General features: G+C 52.9%; 1 protein-coding gene across 24 annotated transcripts in view; it reads right to left on the reverse strand.

Moving 5' to 3' along the window:
- Positions 1-23,930, reverse strand: part of MACF1 (microtubule actin crosslinking factor 1) — a 141,574-nt gene that overhangs the window by 69,182 nt on the left and 48,462 nt on the right. For 21 of the 24 annotated variants that reach the window (XM_077189634.1, XM_077189639.1, XM_077189633.1 and 18 more), the window contains 26 exons: positions 23,806-23,899; positions 22,463-22,617; positions 20,816-21,092; positions 20,086-20,214; positions 19,772-19,849; positions 19,507-19,668; positions 18,859-18,963; positions 18,028-18,123; positions 17,570-17,695; positions 15,511-15,663; positions 14,878-15,032; positions 14,408-14,534; positions 13,801-13,984; positions 13,052-13,221; positions 12,510-12,688; positions 12,188-12,326; positions 11,513-11,706; positions 11,210-11,372; positions 10,655-10,738; positions 10,458-10,565; positions 9,709-9,807; positions 9,405-9,557; positions 9,217-9,305; positions 8,694-8,829; positions 764-6,019; positions 117-266 (listed from right to left, as the gene is read on the reverse strand). In XM_077189634.1, the coding sequence (XP_077045749.1) occupies positions 117-266; positions 764-6,019; positions 8,694-8,829; positions 9,217-9,305; positions 9,405-9,557; positions 9,709-9,807; positions 10,458-10,565; positions 10,655-10,738; positions 11,210-11,372; positions 11,513-11,706; positions 12,188-12,326; positions 12,510-12,688; positions 13,052-13,221; positions 13,801-13,984; positions 14,408-14,534; positions 14,878-15,032; positions 15,511-15,663; positions 17,570-17,695; positions 18,028-18,123; positions 18,859-18,963; positions 19,507-19,668; positions 19,772-19,849; positions 20,086-20,214; positions 20,816-21,092; positions 22,463-22,617; positions 23,806-23,899 (8,761 nt within the window). Of the gene's footprint in view, positions 1-116; positions 267-763; positions 6,020-8,693; positions 8,830-9,216; positions 9,306-9,404; positions 9,558-9,708; positions 9,808-10,196; positions 10,307-10,457; positions 10,566-10,654; positions 10,739-11,209; positions 11,373-11,512; positions 11,707-12,187; positions 12,327-12,509; positions 12,689-13,051; positions 13,222-13,800; positions 13,985-14,407; positions 14,535-14,877; positions 15,033-15,510; positions 15,664-17,569; positions 17,696-18,027; positions 18,124-18,858; positions 18,964-19,506; positions 19,669-19,771; positions 19,850-20,085; positions 20,215-20,815; positions 21,093-22,462; positions 22,618-23,805; positions 23,900-23,930 lie in introns of those variants that run through there. The other 3 variants (XM_077189637.1, XM_077189635.1, XM_077189631.1) reach the window with 2 other exon arrangements.

The following is a 23,930-nucleotide window of genomic DNA, read 5'->3' on the forward strand; positions in this document are numbered from 1 at the left end:
TAAAGCTGAGACAAAACTCCCAGAAGCAGGGAGGGGTGCAAGGGCTGTGCAGGAAGCTGGGGAGAGGGGGAAAAGCTCTGTCTAACACCAGCCAAGCCTGGCCCAGCCTCACTCACCTCTGCTTGCTGCCTCAGGTCATGCAGGGCTGCCAAATTCTGCTCTGCTGGCTGCACACGTTTGATTCTCATCTCGATGTCTCGGAGCATGGAGAGATAAGATATCAGCCTCTGGTCGTGCTCCAGACACATCTTCTTGCTGAACTTGATCTGCAGAATCAGACAGGAAATCAAAGCTTCAAACTTGGGCAGAAAAGAAGACAAAGTGTTATATAAAATCCTTTTTTTTTTTCCCCAAAGGAGAAATTTGTTAATAACGTTCCCGCTCATGGACTTGCCACTTGCCAGCCTTATCTACAAGATTTACTACAGGAGAAATAAAACACATGGTTCTTTTTCCAACATAAGCTTATAAATGGCAAGAGATCTCTTGGTGTTGCAGCAAAAGTGCCAAAAAAAAAAAAAAAAAGAGTTCTACTTGTTAGTCATTTAGCAGTAATGCTCCAGCAAAAGGAGCCACAACTCGGCCCTGAGTGTTTCCAGTTGTACATCACCAGCTCCTTTGCCAAATCCACTGCAGCTGATACTGCAACATCCACTCCTTGTGCTTCAGCTGCCCTCTGTGCCGAGGACCTCAGACAGATTTAGCACCAAACGTCCACAAATAGCTCAGAAAAATTGCCTAAATAGCAAAAATATTCACTGACCTGGGCTGGCCTTGTGGACTCCCTCGAGGTTTCCAGCAGCTCCCCCTCCACGATCACAGGCAAGAGCAAACCCCGATCACCTGGACCTGGCTGCCTGCTCCTCTCTTGGAGGGGTTCTTCTTGGGATTCTGGGGGAGCAGAGGCACCTCCTTGGTCTGCTCTGAGCTCAGCTCTTTGCTCGTGCCGTTTCTCCTCTCCAAGCTCCAGGACTGTGGAGGTTTCCTGAATTTCCGTGGGCTCCTCTGTGATAATTAAGTCCTGGGGCAGTTCCTGTGCCATGGTGGCTGTGCTGGGCACATCCTGGGTGGTTTCCATCCTCATGCCTTCCTCAGCCATTCTTTCCTCCAGACTCAGGGCCACCAAGGGATCTTGACCATCCCTGGTCCCACCTTTGACCACTTCTCGAGCTTCCCCATGCTCAGGGGGCACAGGGAACACCTGAACCTCTCTGGGTGTTTCTTTATCTTTCCCAGGAATTGTTTTCTTCCCTTTTGCACCCTTGTGCTTGGCTGTGTCTTGTGCCAACCCAGCAGCAGTCTCAGTGCTGGATTCGTGTTTTGGCTCTGGCACCCTGGAGACAAAGTGCTCCTCCTCACCCTTTTTCCTTGGAATTTCTTGGGAAACCAGAGAAGGAAGGAGCTGCTTCTCTGCAGGTTTCTCTGGCTGAATGCTGTCTCCTGGAATGCTGCCCTGCTTCGCTTTCTTTTTCTTGCTTTTCTTTTTCTGGGTAGGTTTTAGCTCAGTTTCACTTGTTTTTTCCTGATCAATGGCACCTCCTGTGCGAGGGGTTTCTCTTCCTGTGTGTTTGGCAGCTTTTTTCCCTGCAAGCTCATCTCCCACAGGAACACCAAGCTCAGGGGGTTCTCCAGACCCTGCAGGACTCATCCCTCCCTTCCCTGGGCCCACGCTGACAGATTCCCTTGGGGCTGCTGGCGTCTCCTGGACCACACTGGTCACTCTCTCTCCTTGCCCAGAAATCACCACTGCACCTTCTCCACCTGCCACAACTCCCTCTGCACTTACAAACTCTCTCCTCCTCCTCCTCTCCTCACCATCCTCCTCCTCGTGAAGCACCTCTGTGCCCAACTGCTCCTTCTCCAAGCCCAGTCTCTCAACTTTCTCTGTCCTTCCATCCACTTCTTCCCTCAATTCCTTGCCCTGGGCTGCTCTCACTTGGGAGATGCCTTTTGGGATCCCTTTTTCCACAGCCCCTTCCACCACTGCCTCTTCAGGGAGGGACACTGTCCCCAGCACTGAGGGGTGCTCTGGAGTCACCTCAGCCTTTGCCTGGGGGTGATGAAGATGATGATGTTCATCCTGGGGATGGACAGCACCCTCTGAAGCTTCCTGAGGTTTTAATTTCCTTTCTGTCTGTGCTTTGGGGGATTTCTCAGTGGCAGCAGCTGCACTGTGAGCTGTGTCATAGCTCACAGCTTTAGGATGAGCTTTGGGCTCAGCACCATCAGACCTGGCAGGGAGGATGACACCCTCCCCTTTTGGAGATAGTTTTTCTGTTTTTTCCTGCGAAAGTTGCGATTTTTCTACTTTGAAGACCTCAGAGCCAACTTTCTCCTCGGATATTTGCACATCCCGAAGACCAGCAGCTAATTTTTGGCTAATCAGTCCCTTTCCAACAGCTTCCTGCACAGTCAACCTTTTCCCACCGGGGGCATCAACAATTCCCCCGGCCCTGAGCTGGTTGGTGGCGATGACTTTGGCCATGGCCTCATCCAGCATCCCCTGCTCCACAGCCGCCCTCAGGGACAGCCTCTTGCTGACAGAGCCCTCCACCACCCCTCCACTGTCTGCCTGTGCCTGCAGCAGCCTCAGGGTGGGCAGGGGGTCCACCTTGCCCAGCCTCACCGCCTCAGCACACGGCAGCTGGGTCCCCGTCACCTCATCCCCGACGGCCTGGAAGGGATGGACCTCCAGGTACCTCTGGCCGGATTCAATGTCGATTTTACACTTCTTCAGGAACTCTGAGTAGGGGGTGATCTTGCAGGTCTCGGGGTCCACAATGCCTTCTCTCATTTCTGGAGATGACAGGGCTTTCTCCACCACCTGCTGGGGCACCAGGCCCTCCTGCGCCGCCTGACTCAGCGCCAGTCGCCGGCCAGAAGCTGGATCGAGGATGCTTCCACTCTCAGCCTGGATTTCCTGCACTTTCCTCTGGAATTCTGGGCTAAGGAGCCCCAGTGACACTGCCTGGGGCAAGGGCAGCTTCTCCTTTGTAGCTGGATGCACAAAGTCCTGCAGGACCACACTTTCAGCTTTCCTGAGCTCCTTGCACAGGTCTGGACTGATCAAACCGTGTTTCATGGCATTGTCCACCGAAAGCCTCATCCCAGACACGTGATGGATGATCCCCCCATCAGCCACCTGCTTGGTCAAGAGCTGAAAAGCTTTTTCCTTCTCCAGGAGCCCTTTTTCAACAGACTCTGCCACAGTCAAAGGCTGTTTGCTTGCAGGATCCACAATCCCACTGGTCTCAGCCTGCAAATTAATGAGCTTCTGCCTGGTCACCTCATCAGTGCCTTTCCCCTTGGAAGCCTTCTCCAGCTTGACCAGCTCTGTCTGATTCGTTGGCTCTATGAGGCCCAGATTTGAAGCCAAAGTCACTGACACTTTTTTGCCACGTTTCAAGTCAACAATGCCCCCAGTAACCACCTGCCCTTCCAAGATCCTCATGGCTGTCTCCTTGTCCAGAAGGCCAACAGCAGCAGCATCCTTGATGGAGTAGACAAAGTTGTTGCCTGGGTCAAGGACACCACTTATGGCTTTGTCAGACGTGAGGACCTTCTGGAGCAGCTCCTCGTCCATCAGACCTTCTTCAATCACGTCCTCAGTGGTCAAGGATTCACATGCCTGAGGGTCAAAGAAGCCGCTGAACATCCTCATCCTCTCCATGAGTTTCACAGCTGTGTGGCCAGACACCACTCCAGAGGCCACAGCCTCATCCAGCAGCAGGGTCCTGCCCGTCTGCTCATGGGTGATGCCACCACTTTGGAGCTGCATCAGGAGCTTTTCCAGAGTGTCCTCTGCTTCCTGCTCCTCAGGGGCCACCAGGGCTGGTTCCTCAACACCCTCATCACCCAACACTTCTTCCTGCTCTCCTTCTTCCACTTCCAGCACAGTTTCCATGTCCTTGCTTTGCCTCTCTGCTGGTGCTGCCTCCGCACGCGCAGGGCGCACAATCTCCTCTCCTCCCAGCACACCATTTTCAACTGTTCCCTCCTTCAGCAAATAAACCTCTCCCACATCTTCTGCCTCTCGTTCAGGCTCCCTCACACCCTGAGACCTCTCTGCCACCATTTTCAGTCTGTCTCTACTTTCTGGAACACCCACTGTTATGCAGATTTCACTTTTCACAACCACTGCCCCACTTTCCAATGCCTTCTTCTGATATTCAGGACCTTCCACTCCATCTGCTGCAGGAGGCTTGGACTCTTCTTCTGCCTCAATCATCATTTCCTCTGTTTCTCTGATTAATCCACTATCAAGGTCACTGGGAGGTTCTGGCATCAATAATTTTACCTGATGTTTATCCTTGGTTGTAAAAGTCACCTGTTCTTTTCCAAATTCAGCATCAGTTTCACTCCTCATGGTCTCCTGTTCAGTGGAAATCCTCTCCTGCTCTTCCACATGCAGGAAATCCTCTGCATCCTCCAAGAGGAGACTTTCAGGTCCCACCACCACCTCTCCATTCTCCAGAGCAGTTCTGGGTGGTAGGATCCTCTCACTTTCACCTTTTGAAGGAGCAAATTGAAGCTCAAGCTGCTGCAAAGCCAAACCATTGCAAGGTTTGCTCTCAAGAGCTGCCTCTGCCTCTGTCTCCTCAAAGCCTTCCAACACCTGTGCACAGGATCCATTTTCCTGGCTTTGGATGAGAGCTTTAGTGAGGTTGTTCAACTCTGCATCCACCAAGAGCACCTTCTGGCCATCGTGGATGTTGATGTAGCTGTGTGTCATCAAGTGGAACGCCAGCCTTTCCTCAGCACTCCTCAGCAGAGGCTCCTCCTGACCCGTGGGGCTCCTTCCAGGGGAGCTCTGGCCCTGCCTGCTCCTGCCTGGAGACCCAGAGAGCTGCACGCTGGCCAGGACATCAGGGATGGCTGTTGACTTCAGCTCCTTCACCACCTCTCCCTCCAGGATGCCCTGCTCCACTGCCTTCTGCCAGGACACCACCTCTGTGGTGTCTGGGATAAAAACAGCCTGGAGGAGCTGCCTCTTGCTGAGAGCCTCCTCAATCAGCTCCGTGGAGAGCATCCCCTGCTCCAAGGCGTCTGCAACAGGGATGATCTCCCCCGTCTCTGGCCACAGCAGCCCCATGAAGGACCACAGGGATTCCAGGACCAGCAGCGCAGTCCTTGGAGCTACCAAACCCTTTCTTAGGGCTTCATCCATGGTCAGCCTCTCTCCCGTGGTGGTGTCCACGATCCCACCAGTCTGGAGCTGCCGGATCAGGAGCGTGCAGGCCAAATCCTGGTCAATCAAATGATGCCTGACAGCCTCATCCACGGTCAGCCTGTGGCCTGTCCTGGGGTCAACAATGCCACCAGCAAAGAGGTGGGCTTCCAGCAGCCTGATGGTCACCTGCCTGTCTATCAGCCCCTCCTGGACTGCACGGAAGATGCTGACCTCCCTGCCTGACCTCAAGCTCACCATCCCACCCGCCAGCTGCTTGACTGGGAGCAGCCTCAGCCCAGTCTCTTGGTGGATGATGCACCTGTCCAGGAGCTCAGGCAGACTGATCTTCTCAGCAGTGTTGGGGTCAATCAAATCCCTGCCACCCTCCAGGTGAGACAGGAGCCTGGAGTGAAGCTGGGGGGGAAGGAGCCTTTCTTGCACTGCTGTCTCCATGCTGATTCTGCCCTGCTGGAATCTAAAGCCCCCAGTGAGGAGCTCAGCCTCAAGAATCTTCAGCCCAACGCTCTCACTGATCCTCCCCTCCTCTATGGCAGCAGCGACGGGGAGGAGCTGCCTCCCTTCACATCTGATTTCTTCCACCTGCTGGAGAGCATCCTTCAGTTCCTGCAGCACCTGGAACGCCCTGAGATCAATGATGTTTCTTGCCAGAGCTTTCTCCAAGGAGAGTTTCTCACTGGTCTCTGGGACAACTAAGTCAGAGGAGATCACCTGGGCCTCCAGGAGGACCAGGCCTGTGTCCTGATCTATAAGACCTCTCTGCATGGCACCAAAGACAGGGAATATTTCTACCGTGCCAAGATCGATCACTCCTGCCACGGCTTCGCTGCCCTGGAAGAGAAAGAGAAGGAAAAGAATTAAATCAGAATCCAGCATTTCCAGCACTCACTGCATGAGTTTCAGGGAGGTCTCAGTTAAAAAAAACAAAACAAAACAAAAAAAAAAAACTTAAAATCCCCAAACAGGCTAGAAAGTCCTAAAGTGTTTGAAATCTAGTCCATCACCAGGGCAGCACCAAGATGCTTCCAATATCCACCAGCAGTAATGCAGCAAAGCAGCAAGCACCAAAACTCAGACTCGTTCCTAATGCTCCACAGAAAAGAGGGCAGGAAACCAACAAGCACAACAAAGCCCTTCAACAACTCCAGCTTCAAAAAGTAAAGACAACACAAATCCCACTCATGGGGAAGAAACCCCCCCCAAAACCACCCACTGTGGGGTAAAGAGGAACCTTCCCCAGCACAGCCTCCATGCTGATTCCTGCCATGCTGAAAATCCTGCACTTCCCAAGCAAATCCCAAGTGCCAGGATGGGTGGGGAACAGCACAGAGCCCCGTGCCATGGAGCAGCTCCCAGCCATGCATCAGGGCAGGAGCAGGACAGCTCCCCAGGCATGGCCATGGTCCCACTCCAGCACCTCTAAGCTGCTCCTCAGACAGGGCCAGGGGAGAAATGGAACAAGTTGGAGGTTCCAGCATGAAAACAGTGACAAACTGGGACCACACCAACTACTGTGGTGTGTTTTGGAGGGGCTTTTCTTGCAGCTATCCCCACGGGGAGGGTGATAATTTAGGTGATAAAGTGTCTCTGTTCAAAGACTCTTTGGACATTTGGGTTTCTCCCAGTGCCACTGGTTGGGTATAAGGCTGGCCCAAGCACTCCAAGATTTTTGTGGGGATGGCAAGGAGGGAATCAGGACTATGGAATGAATTCCTTTTGCATCCCAACACCCTGCTGTGGGGACAGGAGGAACCTTCTGGGACAACCTCAGCTCTCCACCACCATCGCCAGACCCTGACGTGCATACTCAGAGACGTGGAAAGACAGAGAAAAGAGGGAAAGGGGGGAAAACAAAAGAGCAAGATCAAAAAAGGAGATGGATGGGAGGGAGGGGAGTAAAAGGCTTTTACTTACCGACTTGCAGGGTGTGCCTTGAGCAGTTAAAGACAGAGCCTTATGGAGCAGTTCAGCCGTATCACACACAGTGTAAAGCTTGGGGTTAGCGTCCAGCATGCGACTGTTTTGTTTTGCAAAAAGAACCCCACACACAGGTCCGTCCTCTTTCCCTTTTGTGTGTTTTGTTTGTTTGTTTAAATCCCAGGGGGGTTAGTTAAACTTGTAAGCAAGGATGTCAGTTAATCTTAAAAACAGTTGACATGAAACACAAACCATACAGGGACACATCATGCTCAATTTAGCGCGCTCTGCTTTGCATTTTTCTGGTCTTTTGTAACTTCTTTCTGACAGTTGGATGTTTCCAGCAAGCAAATGTTAAAGAGTTCTTCATGCTCCCTCTACAGTGAAGCAACAGCTCCGCAGCAGAGCTGCAGGGATGGTTTTGCAGACGGGGATTTAAGGTGAAGCCCCACTGCCATCTCTTGTTTTGCTGCCTGGGCTTCATCAAATCTGTGAGTGAAAACTGTTCCAGCCCCAAAGCAGCCTCGTGCTGTACCAAAACAGCTTGACAAGCCCTGGAGAAGGCTTTTGCTCTAAAATAATTTTCCTGACCAAAAGGGAGGAAAAGGGAAAGGAAAAAAAAAAGCATCCATTCCACAGGGAGGCTGCACCAAATCTGTGATGGCTTAACAAAATGATTTGTTCACCTTTCTGCTGCCAGCACAAGGGCTAAAGGGCTTGCAATAAAATAAATCATTTCCTGCTCTGAAACACCTGGAATGTGCTGTAAAGTCCAGTTTGGAGCAAAACACTACATTTTTAGGTTAAAGCTGGACAGGAAGATCTCAAAAAAAAAAAAAAAGCAGCTCTGCCACCTTCTCCCCATGAGTGGCTTGAACAGGGCTTCACTCACAGACCTGAGAGCCAAAACCTGCATCTCACAGCCAGATGTGAGCGGGCTGTTGCTTCAGGGTACAGGGAGCCAGCAAGCAAACACACAAAAATATCCATTGACACATGAATATACACTTAGAGAACAGGCACACGTAAATCTGTGAATGACAGCTGGAACAGAGGCAATAAGGATGTGCTTCCAGCCCTCCCTGCAAGGATGGGGCTGGTGGATGTGAACGGGGAACAGGTCCTGAAGGTCTCCCAGCTCAGCTGAGGGGCTGGAGAGTGTAATTGCCTTCCACATGGAAGAGCTGCTGAGAAAAACCCTTGGGCAGACCCTGAGTGAGTCCCACCTTCCTGCAGCCCCTGCCCGCAGTGGGACCGAGCCCTCTGAGCTCACAGCCCTCAGAGGACACAGATTTCCTCAAGGGGACATTTCCAGGGCAGAACTCCATCTGCCACCCTGCTCACCAAGCACAAACAAGCCTCGTGCAGAGGGCAGGGCCCTGATGGCAACCAAAGGACAACTCTCACAACAGCTCCTGCTTGGCCTCCAGGCACCACCAGATGCTGTGGGTGACCATGAACAGGAGAGAAGGCTCGTGCCAAGAGGCTGTGAGTGGCCAGTGGCCAGAGAAACACAACAAAACGAAACCTTTTCCACATCCTGAGGAGGGAAGGTGAGGAGTGAACAGGGCTGAGCAGGGAGCAGTACCTTGTGCTCTGTCTCCTGAGCCAGCTGGCTCTGGAGCTGCTGGAGCTGCTCCGTGGAGTTGCTGCAGAGAGCCTGGTAGGTTTCCTTCAGAGCACCAATCTGAGCAGAAATCTGGTCCTTTTCTGGTTGGGAAAGCCTGCAAGGGGAAGGGGAAATATCTCAGGGTACTGCCCAAACCATCTCCACAGAATTACCACATCCTTCCAAGCACAGGAAAAGGCCAAATCCACCATGAGTCCCTTCCTCTCCCTGCCCTGCTCAGCTAAAACCTGCCAGGATAACCAACCTGCATTGTAACAATCAAATCCTCCAATGTATGTGTCTGCATCTCAGCTAAAGAGGATTAATACTGTCCCACAGCATAAATGAGTGCACATTTCACAGATCTCATTGCAGACAATAAAGAAGAAAACTGTGGTGTGCAGCTCATTGTTTTTAACTGGAGTCAGGCACTGGATCCCATGGATCCACAGCTCTAAGGAATCTCATCTCCAGCCCCTGTTCGCTCCCTGGTCACACTCACTTGTGGCTGTGTTTTGCCAGGAAGATTTGGGAAGTTTTGATGGCCTCAGAGACCTGCTCCTTCTTTCCAATCAGCTCCTCATTCAGGGCCTGGAAAAAAATGCAAAAAAGAAAGAAAGCAGTTTAATGCAGCTGTGAAAAAAAAGAGCAGAAGTTAAACCTCAGGGTCTGGTGTCAGCCCTGCTTTACCTGCTGCTCTGAGATGGATTTCTCAATGTCTCCCAGCTCTCTGCTCCCAGCAGCAGCTGTCCTGCCCTGCACACTCTGCTTCAAGCCCAGGGCCCAGCCCAGGAGCTCCTTCACCTTGTCCACGTGCTCCTGCTTCTCCTCCTCCACCACTTTCTGCAAAAAGAGGAGGAAGGAGGAAGACAACCACGTCAAAAGGGATCTCCAAAGGGGGAGCAAAGGGAGATGCTGCTCCCTCAGCACGGAGCAGCACCCTGGGGGATGTGAGGGATGTGGGGACAGGCCCAGGTGTGCCCCATGCCCTCACCTCCTCCTCCTCCAGGCGCCGCAGAGCGTCGCTGATGTACTTCACGTGCTGGGTGGTCAGAGTCACCAGGGCCGTGTAACGAGTCCTCAAATCCATGAACTGCCAAGGGACAGAGGGGAGAACAGAGGGAAAAGGGAGTGCATCAGTCCTGCTGGCAGATCCAGAGCGTCACCCTTCACAGTGCATGACATGGATGAGGCACCTCTGGCTCAGGAGCCCCCCAGGGCACCTGGCAGAGCCGGGATGGCACCGATGGAATGCAGCCAGTCTGCTGGGGAGGGTGGTGGTGGCCACACAAGGCATGCTGCACGACACTGGAGCGAGGGGACACTCCTGCCACGGACACTGGGGCGGGTGCTCGACTCTTACAGAGGGCTGCTGGGATCTCTGATATATCCACACAGAGCAGACAGGAGCTCGGGGCCCTAAAAGGTTCTCATCCCAAAGATGCACACACAGCAACACTGCATGGTGCTCTGGTTATTTACCTCGAGCAAGGCTGAAGGGCTGAGCCGACCCTGCTGGATTTGACCCAGGGGTTCCCAGGAGTCAAGGTATGGCATACCTGGTGCTTAGGGCACTAAGCCATCCTCTCTGGCTATTGGAAAAAACAGCGAGGGTGGAAACTTTATTTATACAAGAGAGTTCAGCAGGAAGGAGCTCATTTCACAGAGGCTGCTGGGTGGTTTTGCTGGGCGTGGAAGAACACCCCAAAATTTTCCCCCTGCTGAGCTGAGGTGCGTTCCTACCTCCTGGGTGATGGCATCTGAGGAGGAGAGCATCCGCCGGCGCTTCATGGGCGACTTCTGCTGCGACTCCACGAAGGCCCTGTAGGTCATCAGCTGCAGCTCATAGTCCTGAAAAGGTGGGGAGATGTGGAGCCTGTGAGAGCTGCAAACTCTGCCAGGGCTGCTCCTGCCCAGCCCACCCCAGCCAGGAGCTGTACCTTGACAGCAGCCGAGTACTGCTGGGAGAATTTCTGACACTGGTCCAGCTTGGCTTGGTTTTTCTCAATTTCTGCAGCCAAAGCCTTCAAGGAAATTCAAAGTAAAAACGGTTGTCAGAATAGATTGGCTGAGTTGCTGCCCAAGAAGATGTGGATGCCCCAACCCTGGAAGTGTTCAGGGTCAGGTTGGACTGAGCTTGGAGCAATCTGGGATAGTGGAAGGTGTCCTTGCCCGTGGGAGGAGGATGGAAACAAGACAATCTTGGAGATCCCTTCCAACCCAACCTTTCTAGGATCCTCTGACAGCAGCTATGGGGACGTGAGCAGAATTCTGGTTCACATCCCCGCACTTTTGGGTAAAATCTTTACACTCTCCAATTTTTCACACAAGACCTCATCTGCACCTCGAGCCAAGCAGAGCTCCTCCACTTCCCAGACACCCAGCTCAGGCCTGCAGCCCCTTCCCTGCTGCTGCTTTTCACATTCCCAAGCTCAGAGATGAAAAGAAGTGACACGGTCACGGCAGCAAGGAGACATCACGAGGTCCTGCCTCACCGTTTGCTGGCTGAGCTGCTCCGACAGCACCCGGCTGTCCTCAGCCTGGCCAGGCTTCATCAGCTCCTGCTGGGCTGTGATCTCCTCAATCCACTGGATCAGGGCGCTGTGGCACTGCCGGTAATCGCTCAGCACCTCCTGGATGCTCTCCAGCTCCGTGTGGCTGAGAGGAAAAACCACCACAGGTAAGAGGAGAGGGGGCTGAAATCCCAGCAGGGAAAATTTCACCTCCACCAAGCCTGACCCAAGGTGTCAGCTGAAGGGTGAGAGTCAGTGTGGCAGGGGAGGGAGGAGGTGCCTCACCGGGTCTCGATCTGGGCGCACACTCGCTGCCAGCGGTCCCACAGCTGGCTCCCCTTCTCCTGGAAGCGCTCCAGGTCGATGCTGCGCTCCTGCCTCAGCCTGAACAGCTGCTCCCCCACCTCCTTTGCCTTCGCCATCTCCTCTTCCAGCGTGGAGAACACTGAGCCCTTGTCCTTCACCTCCCCGAGCCATTGCTGCAAAAGGAGACGGCACTGGGTCAGTGTCACTGAAGGCAGAAGGGACCAAGCCAGAGATGTCCTCCCAGCCAGAGGTGACACAGCTGGGAAGGGATTAATTTTCCCCGTCTCCTTAACCTGCAAAGAACTGTGAGGTGTAGAATGAAGGGGAACATGCTCCCAGGTCAGATTGGTGCAGGTCATAACCTACAGCAGCAGACAGAGCACAAGCCACAGCACCTCCTCTGCACTCACAAAGCAATCAGGGCTCTCAGATCAGCAGCACAAAACCCTCTAATAAAAATGTATCAAGGCAAGAAAAACGTCCCACAGTCCAAATTCAGCAGAAAAAAATTTGCTCCTAGTCCTAAACACATTTATACTCTTAACAGTAACAACACTCTCCACCCCCATCCTATTTCCACTTGTATCCAACAACCTCAAGAACACCCCCAACACAATTACAAACACAGCCAAAACCTCCTTCTTAATCACCAACCTGCAGGGCTGTCCTGTGGGTCTGAATGGCTGCCAGGTCAGCAGGAACAGCCTCCTCCTGGCTCAGCTTCACCTCGTAGCCTTTGACCAGGGACTCTGCTCCTTGGGTGCTGCGGATAATGATGTCAACCGTCTTCAACCTGGCAAATCAAACAGAACACAGTGGCATCATCCCAGGCGTGGCACAGATCTGGAGGCTGCACCACGTGCTGCAGGGGGATGGATTCAGCTACATCCACTACAAGGTGTGTTGGAGGGACAGAATAAGGCCTTTAGTGAACTGGGAACACTCAAAAGGGAACAGAGGCACGTCCCCAACTCACTTTTCCAGGTAGATGGAAGACAGCCCATGTGTCTGCTCCATCTTGTTCACCACCAAGTCCAGCTCTGAGCGCAGGTGGGGCGTGCTGGGCCCTGCAGGAGCTTTGTCCAGGAAGCTGTAGCACCTCTCAGACACAACCCGGAGCTCTGACTGCAGCTGCTGCAGATCCTCCTGTGTGCGCTGCACGGGAGAGACAGCGTGAAAGGAGAGCCCAAAGAGGCAGGGAAAAGGCAGGGAAAAGGGGAAACAGGCAGGGGGAAAAAGCAGGGGGAAAAAGCAGGGGGAAAAAGCAGGATTGCCCTTGGCCAAGGAGCTGTCAGGAAATGAAGCAGGCTGCCCACCTGCTGAGCTTCCCTGCTGCCTTCTGCACAGCCAGATTCCCTCAAAACCCCAAGATCCCCTCAAAACCCCAAGATTCCCTCAAAACCCCAAGATCCCCTCAAAACCCCAAGATCCCCTCGCCCACGCAGAGGAGCCACAGCTGTTTTTGGGTGCGTGTCCCTGTCAGCCCTCCCCTGCCCAGCTGCCAGCAGCAGGCCTGACCTCCTGCTCTGCCATGCGCAGGGTGTTCTCCTGGATGGTGTCCCCGTCTGCCCGGGCGCCGCTCGGGGCCTGGATGCGGCTCACGAGCCGCTGCTCGCACTCCTCCAGCCGCAGGCGGATGTTCTTCAGCTCAGACAGGTACGTCCTGGCAACGGTCTCATCCTTGTCCTCTGCAAGGCAGAGACACACAGAACAGCAGCTCAAGCAGTGCTGGTTCAGTAGCTGTCCCAAACGGGACCTGCTGGAATGCCCAGAGCTGAGTGCAGCCTCTGAGCATCTCTGCTCAGGTAGAAAACACCTTAATTGGACACCTCCATTTCTGAGCTCAGATGGAAAACACCTGAATTAAATTATTAAATCATCTCCTTCTGGAAGTGAGTCCAGCCACAGGACCGGAGTCTTGGCTCCTGGTGGGACTCACGGTGTCACAAGTGCCACCACCACGTGTATTATCCCAAAGACTGACTGCAGGAAGAGCTCCTTGCTTGGAATGCGTCCCCTCTGCCAACACTCCAAGGGGAAGAGGACTCAGCAGCCCAGCTGAAGCTGCAAAGCCAAGGCCTCTCTGCAGGAGCAGTGCTGGACAAAGGCCGAACACTTGGATGGATAGATGGAGGAATAATGAGAGCAGCTGCTCACACCATCAACCAGCTAGCTCAGGAAAAGGAGACCACGAAGCCATCCCATAAATCCTTTGTGTATGAGCTCCCACAGCTCCTGGTTAAAGCATCAGGCCCTTTGAAGCTCACCGTTCTCCATGGACTCCAGCAGCTGCCGGATGTGTTCCTTGGAAGACTCCACTTCCTCCTCCAGGCGCAGCCGGTCCGACACGGAGAAGAGCTCTGAGTCCCGGCTGTCCTGCAGGAAATCCTCGTAGTGGCCCTGCAGGCTCTTCAGGGCTTGCTGACACTCCCCTTGAGCCAAGGATCTCAGCTGTGAGTGGAAAAAGAGGCACGTCCAAACATCAGGAACAACATCCTGCATGCCAACTGAACCGCATTCATCTGCCCCAGGAGTATTTTCAGAGGTAAATCCTCCATGCCTCCCCCAAGCCGTGCTCACTCCCTAATGAAATGTTCAATCCACAATCTCTCAGCAGCAGCAAACTCCTAATGCTCTTTTTATTGGGAAAAGCTGCAATCCTTTTGTACAGCACCCTCAAGCTCAGGTTTTCAAGGTGTAAACTGTTCCCCTTTTCCCTATAGCTGTAAACTGTGACCCTTTTCAAGGTGTGCGCTGTTCCAGGTGTAAAGACCCTTGATTTCCCCACTTCCTGGTTTTCCCCTCTCTTTGGCCACACAGAGAAGCCTGGAGAGCAGCACAACCCCAGAACCAGGCAGGGAAGTTCCTCTGTACCTTTTCCATGCTGAAGCTCTGCACCAGGGCTATGTCCTTCCTCAGGTAGTTCCAGGAGATGAGGCTCTTTGTGTTCATGTGCAGCTGGTGCCAGAGAGCCATCACTTTCTGGTACAGCTGCTCCACCCTGCAAGGGGAAAGGAGCAGCTCCATCAGCCCTGGATCTTCCCAGCAAACCCAGCCCTGACCCTGCTAATCCTCCAGCCATCACTGGCAGAGAGCAGCCCATCAGCCCAGTGACCCCAGTCTGGCACCACACAGGGAGTGATGCTCCTGCTGTTCAGTGCCAGAGATCCCTGGGGGGATCCCTCCTCCCAAATTGTCATTTTTTTCATTTTGCAAGCTACAGCAGCAGTCTCTGCAATGGAGGTTGCAGCTGTAGAACCATGAGGGATTCCTTTCCTCACCACAAACCACCTTCACACCTCCATCCCCACCATCCCATCTCTTTGTGACTGTCACCAAGTTACCTGTTGGCCATCTCGATGGCCTCTTTGTTGGGTGGGGGGATCAGGAAGCAGACAGAAGGCACCATGGCCTCATTCCCTGTGGGGCTGATCACCTTCCACTTGGTCCTCTGGGAATTGTCCTCCAGGACACACTCGTCGTTCCTGCAGATGGTGATCTGCGACAGCACCGGCACCAGGAGCCCATCAGAAACCAGCAGCAGGGCTGTGCACGCCTGTCCCTGCTGCCAGCCCCTCTCCTGGGGGTGAGCCAGCTCCCAGAAATCCACAGATGGATGTGTTTTAATGGAGCAGCAGCCTGGAACGGCGCCAGGCAGTGCGGCACGCTCGTGCCGGGAGAGGAAGGGACAGGGAAGTCACAGGGAGGAGCTGCTGCCACCCACGGGCTTGTTTGGCTCAGCCTGATGAAGCCCATCCTCCTTGGAAGGGGAAAGGACTCCAGCTCCTGCCCAGAATAAATCTGAGACGTGGAAATCTGCTCCAGGAAAAACATCCCTGCTGTTTTCCTCCCCCTGTCTGCCCACTCCTGCTTTCCCCTGACAGATCCTACAGCTCTCATCCTAAACCACCCCGGGTGTCACTCCCTTGTCCCTGCCTTCCCTTCCCAAGTGCCACCTGCACCCTGGCAGCCCTCACCTCGATCTGCCTGTAGTCACAGACAGCCTTGATGGGGATGGTGCTCTTCACAGCATGCTCTGGGTTCCTGGGCCGGAGCTGGACGATGCTTTTGGACCGTCCCACCAGGCTGGCAACGGAGCTCTTGGACTGGATCAGCTGCTCCTTCTCATCCTGGCAGGGACAAGGAGGATGGGCTGCTCAAGGGTGGTGAGGGGAGGCCTGTGCCAGGCAGCTCAGCTCGCCCCCCACCCCAGTGCTGGCCTGCAAGGGCTGAGCAAACACCTCAGGAGATCCTGCTGCCCTGGCAGGGTGGGAAGAGGAGATGGGATGGGACATCACTGCTACTCCCACTGCCCTGCAAAGCCACATGCACACCTCTGCCTCTCTGGCTGGTAGGACAAGAAAATGTTTTCTTTCAAAAGGGAAAACAAAAAAAACACAACATCCACCAAAACAAAGTCCCAGGAGCTGTGAGGGGCTGAGAGCAGGACAATGTCCAGCCCAAAGCTGGGGATGTTTGGCTGCCTGCAAGAGAGCCCAGGGAAGCATGCTCCCTCTCTAAAGCAAAGGATGAAAGGGTGTTTAAACCAACGGCTGGAATGGGAGATGATGAATTATGGGGATCAAACATCTCAGGAGAAGGGGCTCGGGGTGGAGCGATCGCACAGGCCTCTGGCTTTGGGGAGAGATCTGCCAGCTGCAGGAAATTTTATTCCTACAAATCCCTGCTGGGTGAGGTGATGGTGCCAGCCCAGGGGGGAATGGTGGCAAAGCTCCCCTGGAACAGCCTCTGGAGACATGTGCAGATCACAACACTGGCAGCTCGTGTGAGTAGTGACAGCTCAGCCCCTGCTGGCTGCGGCAAAGGTTTCAAAACAAAGGATCCCAGAAAAGGTTCTCCCTCATGCTTGGTACTCTGGGGTTGGTTAGTGTGCTAAAACAGTGGAGGAGAATTTAATGGTTAAAAAAAATAAAATTAAATAAAATTAAAATAAAAGAATAAATGATTAAATAAACTACCTGTGCCTGTCTCCCAGGGAGCATGATTGGAAGAAATACAACTTTCACTTATTAGGTAAGAAAGAGTAATATAGCTGAGCTCAGGGCAGCTGCCCCAGTCCTGGGTTTGTGGCCACTCTCTGGCTGCCCAGAACAGCCTCTCCCACCCCAGATGTGCCAGGGCTCCCAAACACAGACCCTGGGAGCCAGCCTGGCTGCTCCAGGTCCTGGCAGCACCAGAGACAGGCCAGGACAACCCTGAGAGAGGATGGGGGAGCCCCCAGGCCTCCAGGAGAGAAGCCAGTGCTGATGCACCCATCACCCCCAGTAAGGGCACCCCAGTGCCACTGGGGACAGCCTGCTGTGCCCTTCTTGGTGACCACCTGCCTCCACACTCTCAGTGTCACCTCCTGACCCTGTCACCACAGCTCAGCACTTCAGCCACAGCCCAAATCCTCCCCTGACCCCGCTGTCCAACACCAGCTGATGCTTTGCTCCTTGGGGGTTGTTTTTAGGTTGGTTTTTTTCAGGCCAAATCAGGCAAGAAGGTGACAGTGCCACAGCCTGGGCTCTGCTCTGCTCAGCTAAGCCAGGCCACGTGTTCAGAGATCAGCCCCTGGCACAGCCAGGCTGCCCTGGCTCTCCCCCCATCCAGCAGCATGGATTAACACAGGATTTGGGCTGGATAAAGAGCAGGCATTTCTCCACCAGCTCCAAAAAGCAGAACCAGGAGCATCCTCGAGGCCCTGCCTTGGTCAGCAGGACTCCAGCAGGATGGGCACGGCTGGGGCAGGAGCAGCCCAGGTTGTGATCTTGCACAGCCTGCTCCTCACCCTGAGGACACACAGAGGTCAGATGGTGCCTCCAAATGACAGTGGCCAACCCCAGCTACACCACACAGCTGTGGCCAGCCCAGCCTGCAGCTCATTCAGCAGCTCCAAGGGCAAGCAAATCACTGCCTGAGGTGGAACACAAACCACATCCCACCAAACTGTGGGGATACAGAGCTCAGCTCTCCCTGGGGAGCAAGAGGTGTCCCAGGCAACCAGAGCAGGGTGCTGGGTGTCAGAGAACCCACCATGGAGTCCTGCAGGAGGTCCTCCAGCCGCGTCAGGCTCGTGTTGTGGTCGCAGGAATATTTCCTTTTGATGGAGTCCTGCAGGTTCCGCAGGTACGCCTCCGACTCCCGGGCGTCGCTGAAGAACTGCCAAAGCAAAAAGGGTCACAGGGGCCTGGGCAAGCCCCCTGAGCAGCCTGGAGACAGCCAAGGAGCACCCCAAAGGCTCAGCCAGCAGCTCCTGACACTGCTCTCTGGCTTTAGGGCTGCAAGGGTAGGACCATCCCACGTGGATGAGCAGAACTACAGGGAATTGTTGATCCCTTTTTCCCCTAGAAATGCCCAGGGAGCAGCTAAACAGATATTCCAGAGAAGAAAAAAAAAATCCCTTCTTCCTCTCCATCAAGGACAACAGCAGTGTGAGGAGCTCATGGAGTGGGATTCAGCAGATGGGACTGAGGGAATCTGGCCCCAAATACCTGGAAATAGGCAGCGTTCTCCTTGACGTGCTGCTCCACGCACAGGCAGAGCTGCTTGATCCACTGCCACTGGGTGTGCACAGCAGCACTGTAGGCCTGTGGAAAACACAGAAAAAGGCACTGGAATAGGGAGCTGACAGCCAGGAGGGGCACAGCAAGGATACAGGAGCCTGAGGGAGGGACAGAAATGACCAAAATCTGACCACAGCCAGGAGGGTTTGGACACAGGAGATGGCAGACCCTGTCTCAGTGTCCCCATGTCACCCACGATGCCAGAGGCAGGAACAGTTTTGCTTTTACCCCATGGAAAAGGTTCCCACAGCCCTTTGCTTCACCACCACAGTGTCCCTGCAAGCCTGGATGACCCCAGGGCAGCCAAGGCCATTCTCTCCATCACCTCTCTGTGGGAAAGGCTCATGCTCTGTGTGTTTGTGTCCTAATTTGAGGTGGCGATTATTTGGGAACGGCCACTTCCCAAAATCCCAAAATTAAGAAGCTCTACCACTGCACTGATGTCCTGCCACCATAAAACACCTCATCAGGCACTGTGGGGTGAGGCAGTGAGTCTTTTAATTCCATCTGAGGTGATCTGACCCTTGTGAACCCCACAGCTCTGCCAGGCTCATTCTCTGTTTGTTTGTGTCCTAATTTGAGGTGGCGATTATTTGGGAATGGCCACTTCCCAAAATCCCAAAATTAAGAAGCTCTACCACTGCCCTGATGTCCTGCCACCACAAAACACCTCACCAGGCACTGTGGGGTGAGGCAGTGACTCTCCCAGTTCCAGCTGAGGTGATTTGAGCCTTGGGAACCCCCCAGGTTCCTGCTCACCTCCACGGTTTGCTTGGCCGGGTGGTTCTCCAGGGAGAGCAGCTCAGCCGTGTCCTGGAGGGAACGGAAGATGTCCTGCTTCTCTTCCAGCTCTGCTGTCAGCTCCTGCAGGAGGGAAAGCCCAAACCTCAGCCCTGGGACCTCACTCAGACCACGTGTCCAACCAACACAGCGTGGAAGCTCTAAAGGAGGTACCGGTGGATGCCAGGGAATCCAGCATGGCACCACAGCCCCGTTCCCTACAGGAATCTGCCTCCTGTGCTCCAAACAGGCTCTGGAAACCTGCCCAGGGACCTCTTCAGCTTCACACAGTGATTGTGGAAAGATGGGAATTTGTTTATACTGCTGTAAAGAGGAATCAATTTTCCTCTTTGGCTCAGACTTACCCCCCTCGCCCCCGCTAGTTCAAGATGCCTTGAGCTCTAAAATAATGCTAAAAATACATCTTTTGATGCCTCTTTGATTGCAATTCAATTGAACAACACATTCATTTCATTTTCTGCTCTGGGGAGAGCTTCCATCAGCTCTGTTCAGGCACAACAAGCTCAGGGAGCTGGGAGGGAGCATCCAGCCTCAGGATTTCGGGTCTGTTGGGATCTGAGGGCTCCACAGAGGACCAGAAGCAGCACCTGCCCTCCCAGCACTCACTGAGAAGTAATTCTTCTTGGCTGCAATGTTGGGGTTGTTGTCACTCCAGTCGTAGGCCAGCTCCTCCTCCTCCTTCTCATTCAGCCAGATCAGCTCAGCAGTGGCCCTGGACACGAATCCATGCAGGCTCTGCAGGTGCCTCAGCCTGAAGCTGGAGGTTTCCTGGACACCAAGAATGGTTTATTATTCCTCCTCCCTGCTCTGTTCTGATGTTTTTTTTTCCCCCTCTCCCTAGCCTAGGAGCAGGGAGGGCCCCCAGACTCACCATCAGTTTGCAGTACTGAGTCTCCAGCTTGCCCAGTGTCTCTGTGTAGCTGGCACGGAAATTTGGAGACATTTTGCCCTGAAGGATGAGAAATGCTCCTGTTACCCTTCACAGGACAGGATCACCCAGAAACCCATCCCCAAATCTTTCTCCACAGCTCTGCATGAGGAAGGGGAGGGTGGAGAGGATGGCTCAGGGCAGCACTGCATCAATTTAGAAGCTCCAGCCTTAAAAATCCTCTGTCCCAGGAAAGTGACCCACAAGAGCTGATCCTAATTTCCCTCATTTCCCACGCCTGGTGTCCCCCACCATACCTCATACATCCTGGCCTCCTTCACGCTGGAGCCCAGGTCCTCCACGCTGGCGTGGATGTGCCTCTGGGTCTCCAGCTGGGATTCCACACTTGGCAGGTCAGTGCCCCACTCTGCCCGCTCCAGCCTCATCTGAAACCAAGAGGCTCAGGTCAGCACTGCTCATTCTGCTCTCAAAGGGACACCAGGAATCCTCCCAGGTCACTCCAGAGGGAACAAACACCTCCCAGTCTTGGTAGAAGATCCTAAGCCAGTGCTCCAACTCTGAATATTTCTGGGACAGCCTACACAAGGTTCCCACCCACGTGGGAAAGTGACTGCATCAGCACAGATCTGCTTCCAGCTTTGAAAGGCTCCTCTGGTCCCCACTGGCCAGCAGGACCACAAGAGAGAAAACCCAGATCCAGCCTTGAAAGGCTCCTGTGATCCCCACTGGCCAGCAGGACCACAAGAGAGAAATCCCAGATCCAGCTTTGAAAGGCTCCTCTGGTCCCCACTGGCCAGCAGAATCACAAGAGAGAAATCCCAGATCCAGCTTTGAAAGGCTCCTCTGGTCCCCACTGGCCAGCAGGACCACAAGAGAGAAAACCCAGCTCCAGACAGAAGCCTCAGATCTCCAAAAACGACAAACCACCAAAGCAACTATTCACAGACAAAGGCAGGAAAAGGCCTGGGGGCAGCTTCCCACATCAGCCTGAGCACAGGCAGGAGGCTTGGCCCAGCATCTCCTCACCTGCATCTCCTCCACCCAGGCCAGCAGCTCGTAGACGAAGCGAAGGCTGCCTTCATCTTCAGAGGAGGAGATGGCCACCAGCTCCATCCTGGTCATGGGCTTCCTGAACCAGGAGGCCGAGGAGGTGTGGAGCCCCTTGGTCAGGGACTCGCCCTTCAGGTGTGTCGTGCTCAGTGTGGACGTGGGCACCAGCTCCAGGGTGGAGAAATGGCCCTTCCTGTACAGGTTGGTGCACTCCAACCTCAGCGTCACCAGCTCGTCCTGCAGCCTCATGATCCTGGGGAAGCAAGCAAGGAGTGGGTAAGGATGGGAATGTGTCACAGAGCGACAGAACTCTCCTTGGTCTCTTTGAAAAGGAAATAAACCCAGAAGTTTCTCGCCTCCATTAGATAAAGACACCTCGTAGCACCTGGGGGGACTTCACTGCAAACTTAAGGGTGGCCAATTGGACAGGAGCCAGAAAGTCCCACCTGAGCAATTTACTAGAAAAAGAAGAGCACAAATAAACTAATTGCTTTTGTGAGGTGTTTTACCAAGAACAAGAACCTCCTGCACCTGGCTCAGTTTTTCCTCTGTAAAGAGTTTTGTTATTTTGCCTTTTATTAAAACTTTTTTGTTTCCAACACTACCACAGAAGCCATCCTGCTAATTTTATGCCTTCTAAGGCAGCTGAGCTATCTTGGGTGTGAAATAAATCACCAAGAGCTTATGAGACCATAGATCAGGTAAGGAGATGGACACGTGTGTCACCATGATATTTTCTGAAAAATCCCTTTGCCAGGATTTTCCTCCTGAGAAGCTGAGAAGCCTCAGAAAAAAAAAAAAGTAAACAATAATTACCTGATTGCTTGGAATGTGGTTTGGGGGTTGCTCACCAACAAGTGCATTTTGGATTGGTTCCATGTGAATTGTTTTAATTTAATAAACAACCCCTGTCCAGCTGTGTCAGACTCTCTGAGTCTGTCATGGGTTTTTATTATCATTCTTGTCTAAACTTCTGATGTCTCCTTTCTCTTTCTTTAGTATAGGTTTAGTATATCATTTTCTTTTAATATAATACAATATCATAAAATAACAAATCAGCCTTCTGACAACTTGGGAGTCAATTCTCATCTCTCACCTCATCCTGAGAAGCCTCAGAAAAAAAACTTAAACAACAATTACCTGATTGCTTGGAATGTGATTTGGGGGTTGCTTACCAACAAGTGCATTTTGGATTGCTTCCATGTGAATTGTTTTAATTTAATAAACAATCCCAGTTCAGCTGTGTCAGGACTCTGATCAGTCACAAGTTTTTATTATCATTCTCGCCTAAACTTCTGATGTCTCCTTTCTCTTTCTTTAGTATAGCTTTAATATATCAATATAATATAATATAAGTATAATATAAATATAATATAATATAATATAAATATAATAGAATATAATATAATATATCATAAAATAACAAATCAGCCTTCTGATTTGTTATTTTATGATATGATATGGAGTCAATTCTCATCTCTCACTTCATCCTGGGGACCCTCAAAACACCGCAGCAATCGGTGACCACACACGTGCCCCACACAGAGGGGCTGTGCAGCCCCTGAGGGGCTGTGCCCCACACAGAGGGGCTGTGCAGCCCCTGAGGAAGCTTCTCAAGGTCACCTGAACACCAGCTCCTCCAGCTGGTAGTAGTTCTCGTCGCGGAGGATCTGCACGTCCACCTGGAGCTGGCGGATGAGCCCCTCGCTCTCCTGCAGGAACGCCACCACGTCCGCCTCGTGCTGCACCGGCTGGCCTGCCTCCAGGTGAGCAGCATCCTGAGGGCACAGGGGACACTCAGGATGAGTCCCCTCAGCCCTGAGTGGGGCTGAGAGGCACAGGGTGCTGGGTCACAGCATCCCCTGCCACCGCCCCCTGTCACGTCCTTCTCCGCACCCTTCCCTTTTCCCCCAACGTGGAGCTGCTCCATGGCTGGAGGTCAGAGAGCTCCTCTCCAAGTGTTTTCCTGCCTCTTAAGTTGGTTTTTTTATGCTCCAGGTGGAGCTGCCCTGCCACACCTGCAGCCCCAACAAGAGATATTGGTGGTGGTCTGTTACGGACACGTTTCATGAAAAATCTTTTTGTTAGGATTTTTTTCTCCTGAGAAGCTGAGAGGTCTTAGAAACAAAATGTAAACAATGATTTTCTGCTGCTGTGGAATGCAACAGGGGCACTTTCATTGGTCTCATGTGGTTGTTTTTAATTAATGGCCAATCACAGTCCACCTGTCTCAGACTCTCTAATCAATCACAAAATTTTACTATCATTCCATTCCTTTCCTTTCAAGCCTTCTGATGAAATCCTTTCCTCTATTCTTTAGTGTAGTTTTAATAAATCATTTTCTTTTAATATAATATCTATCATAAAATAATAAATCAGCCTTCTGAAACATGGAGTCAAGATTCTCATCCCGAGAGCCCTGTAAACACCACCACAGTGGTCCCTTCTCACTGCCCACCCTGGGTGCTGCTGGGTGGCAGTGACCATTCCAGAAGCCCCATGTGTCTGAGAGTGCTGGGGCTCCTGGTATCTCTTTTCTCCTATAACAAAGAAAATCTCTTCAGAAACCTGTTCCCCACCCAGGGTCTGCCACTGAGTCCTTTCCACCAGGCAAATAAAACAGATTTTGGGGGTTTTAAGCCTCATTATACAACAAAAAAATATTCAACAAGCTGTTCCAGAAGTGCTGTTCTCCTCCACACCAGCACCTCTGCAGATGTCCAGCCCCACTTACTGCATTCCCAGAGACAAGACCATTCCCCATCCCTGTCCTCAGGGTGATCTGTAGATCACCAAATATCTGCCACCACCCCTACAGCACCTCAAGGGCAGAAAAGAAAGGAAAACGTTCCAGGGGGAACCCACCACCCCAAGCAGAAGAGAGGAGAGGAGATGGACACAAAACAAGAGCAGGAAAACAAACAAATCAATAAAATCAGGAGGGGCAAACCCCACTCCCCACTCACAGCCTGTAGTGTGTTCTTCGCCAGGGTGAGCTTTTCTTCACAGCTCAGAGCACCATTCTGGATTTTGTTAGCGATTTGTAGCAGCAATTCCAGCCTGGAATGACAGAGGGAGGTGAGAGAGGGGT

The sequence above is a fragment of the Agelaius phoeniceus genome, chromosome 22, assembly GCF_051311805.1.
Source record: "Agelaius phoeniceus isolate bAgePho1 chromosome 22, bAgePho1.hap1, whole genome shotgun sequence".
In the NCBI taxonomy this organism is placed as follows: domain Eukaryota; kingdom Metazoa; phylum Chordata; class Aves; order Passeriformes; family Icteridae; genus Agelaius; species Agelaius phoeniceus.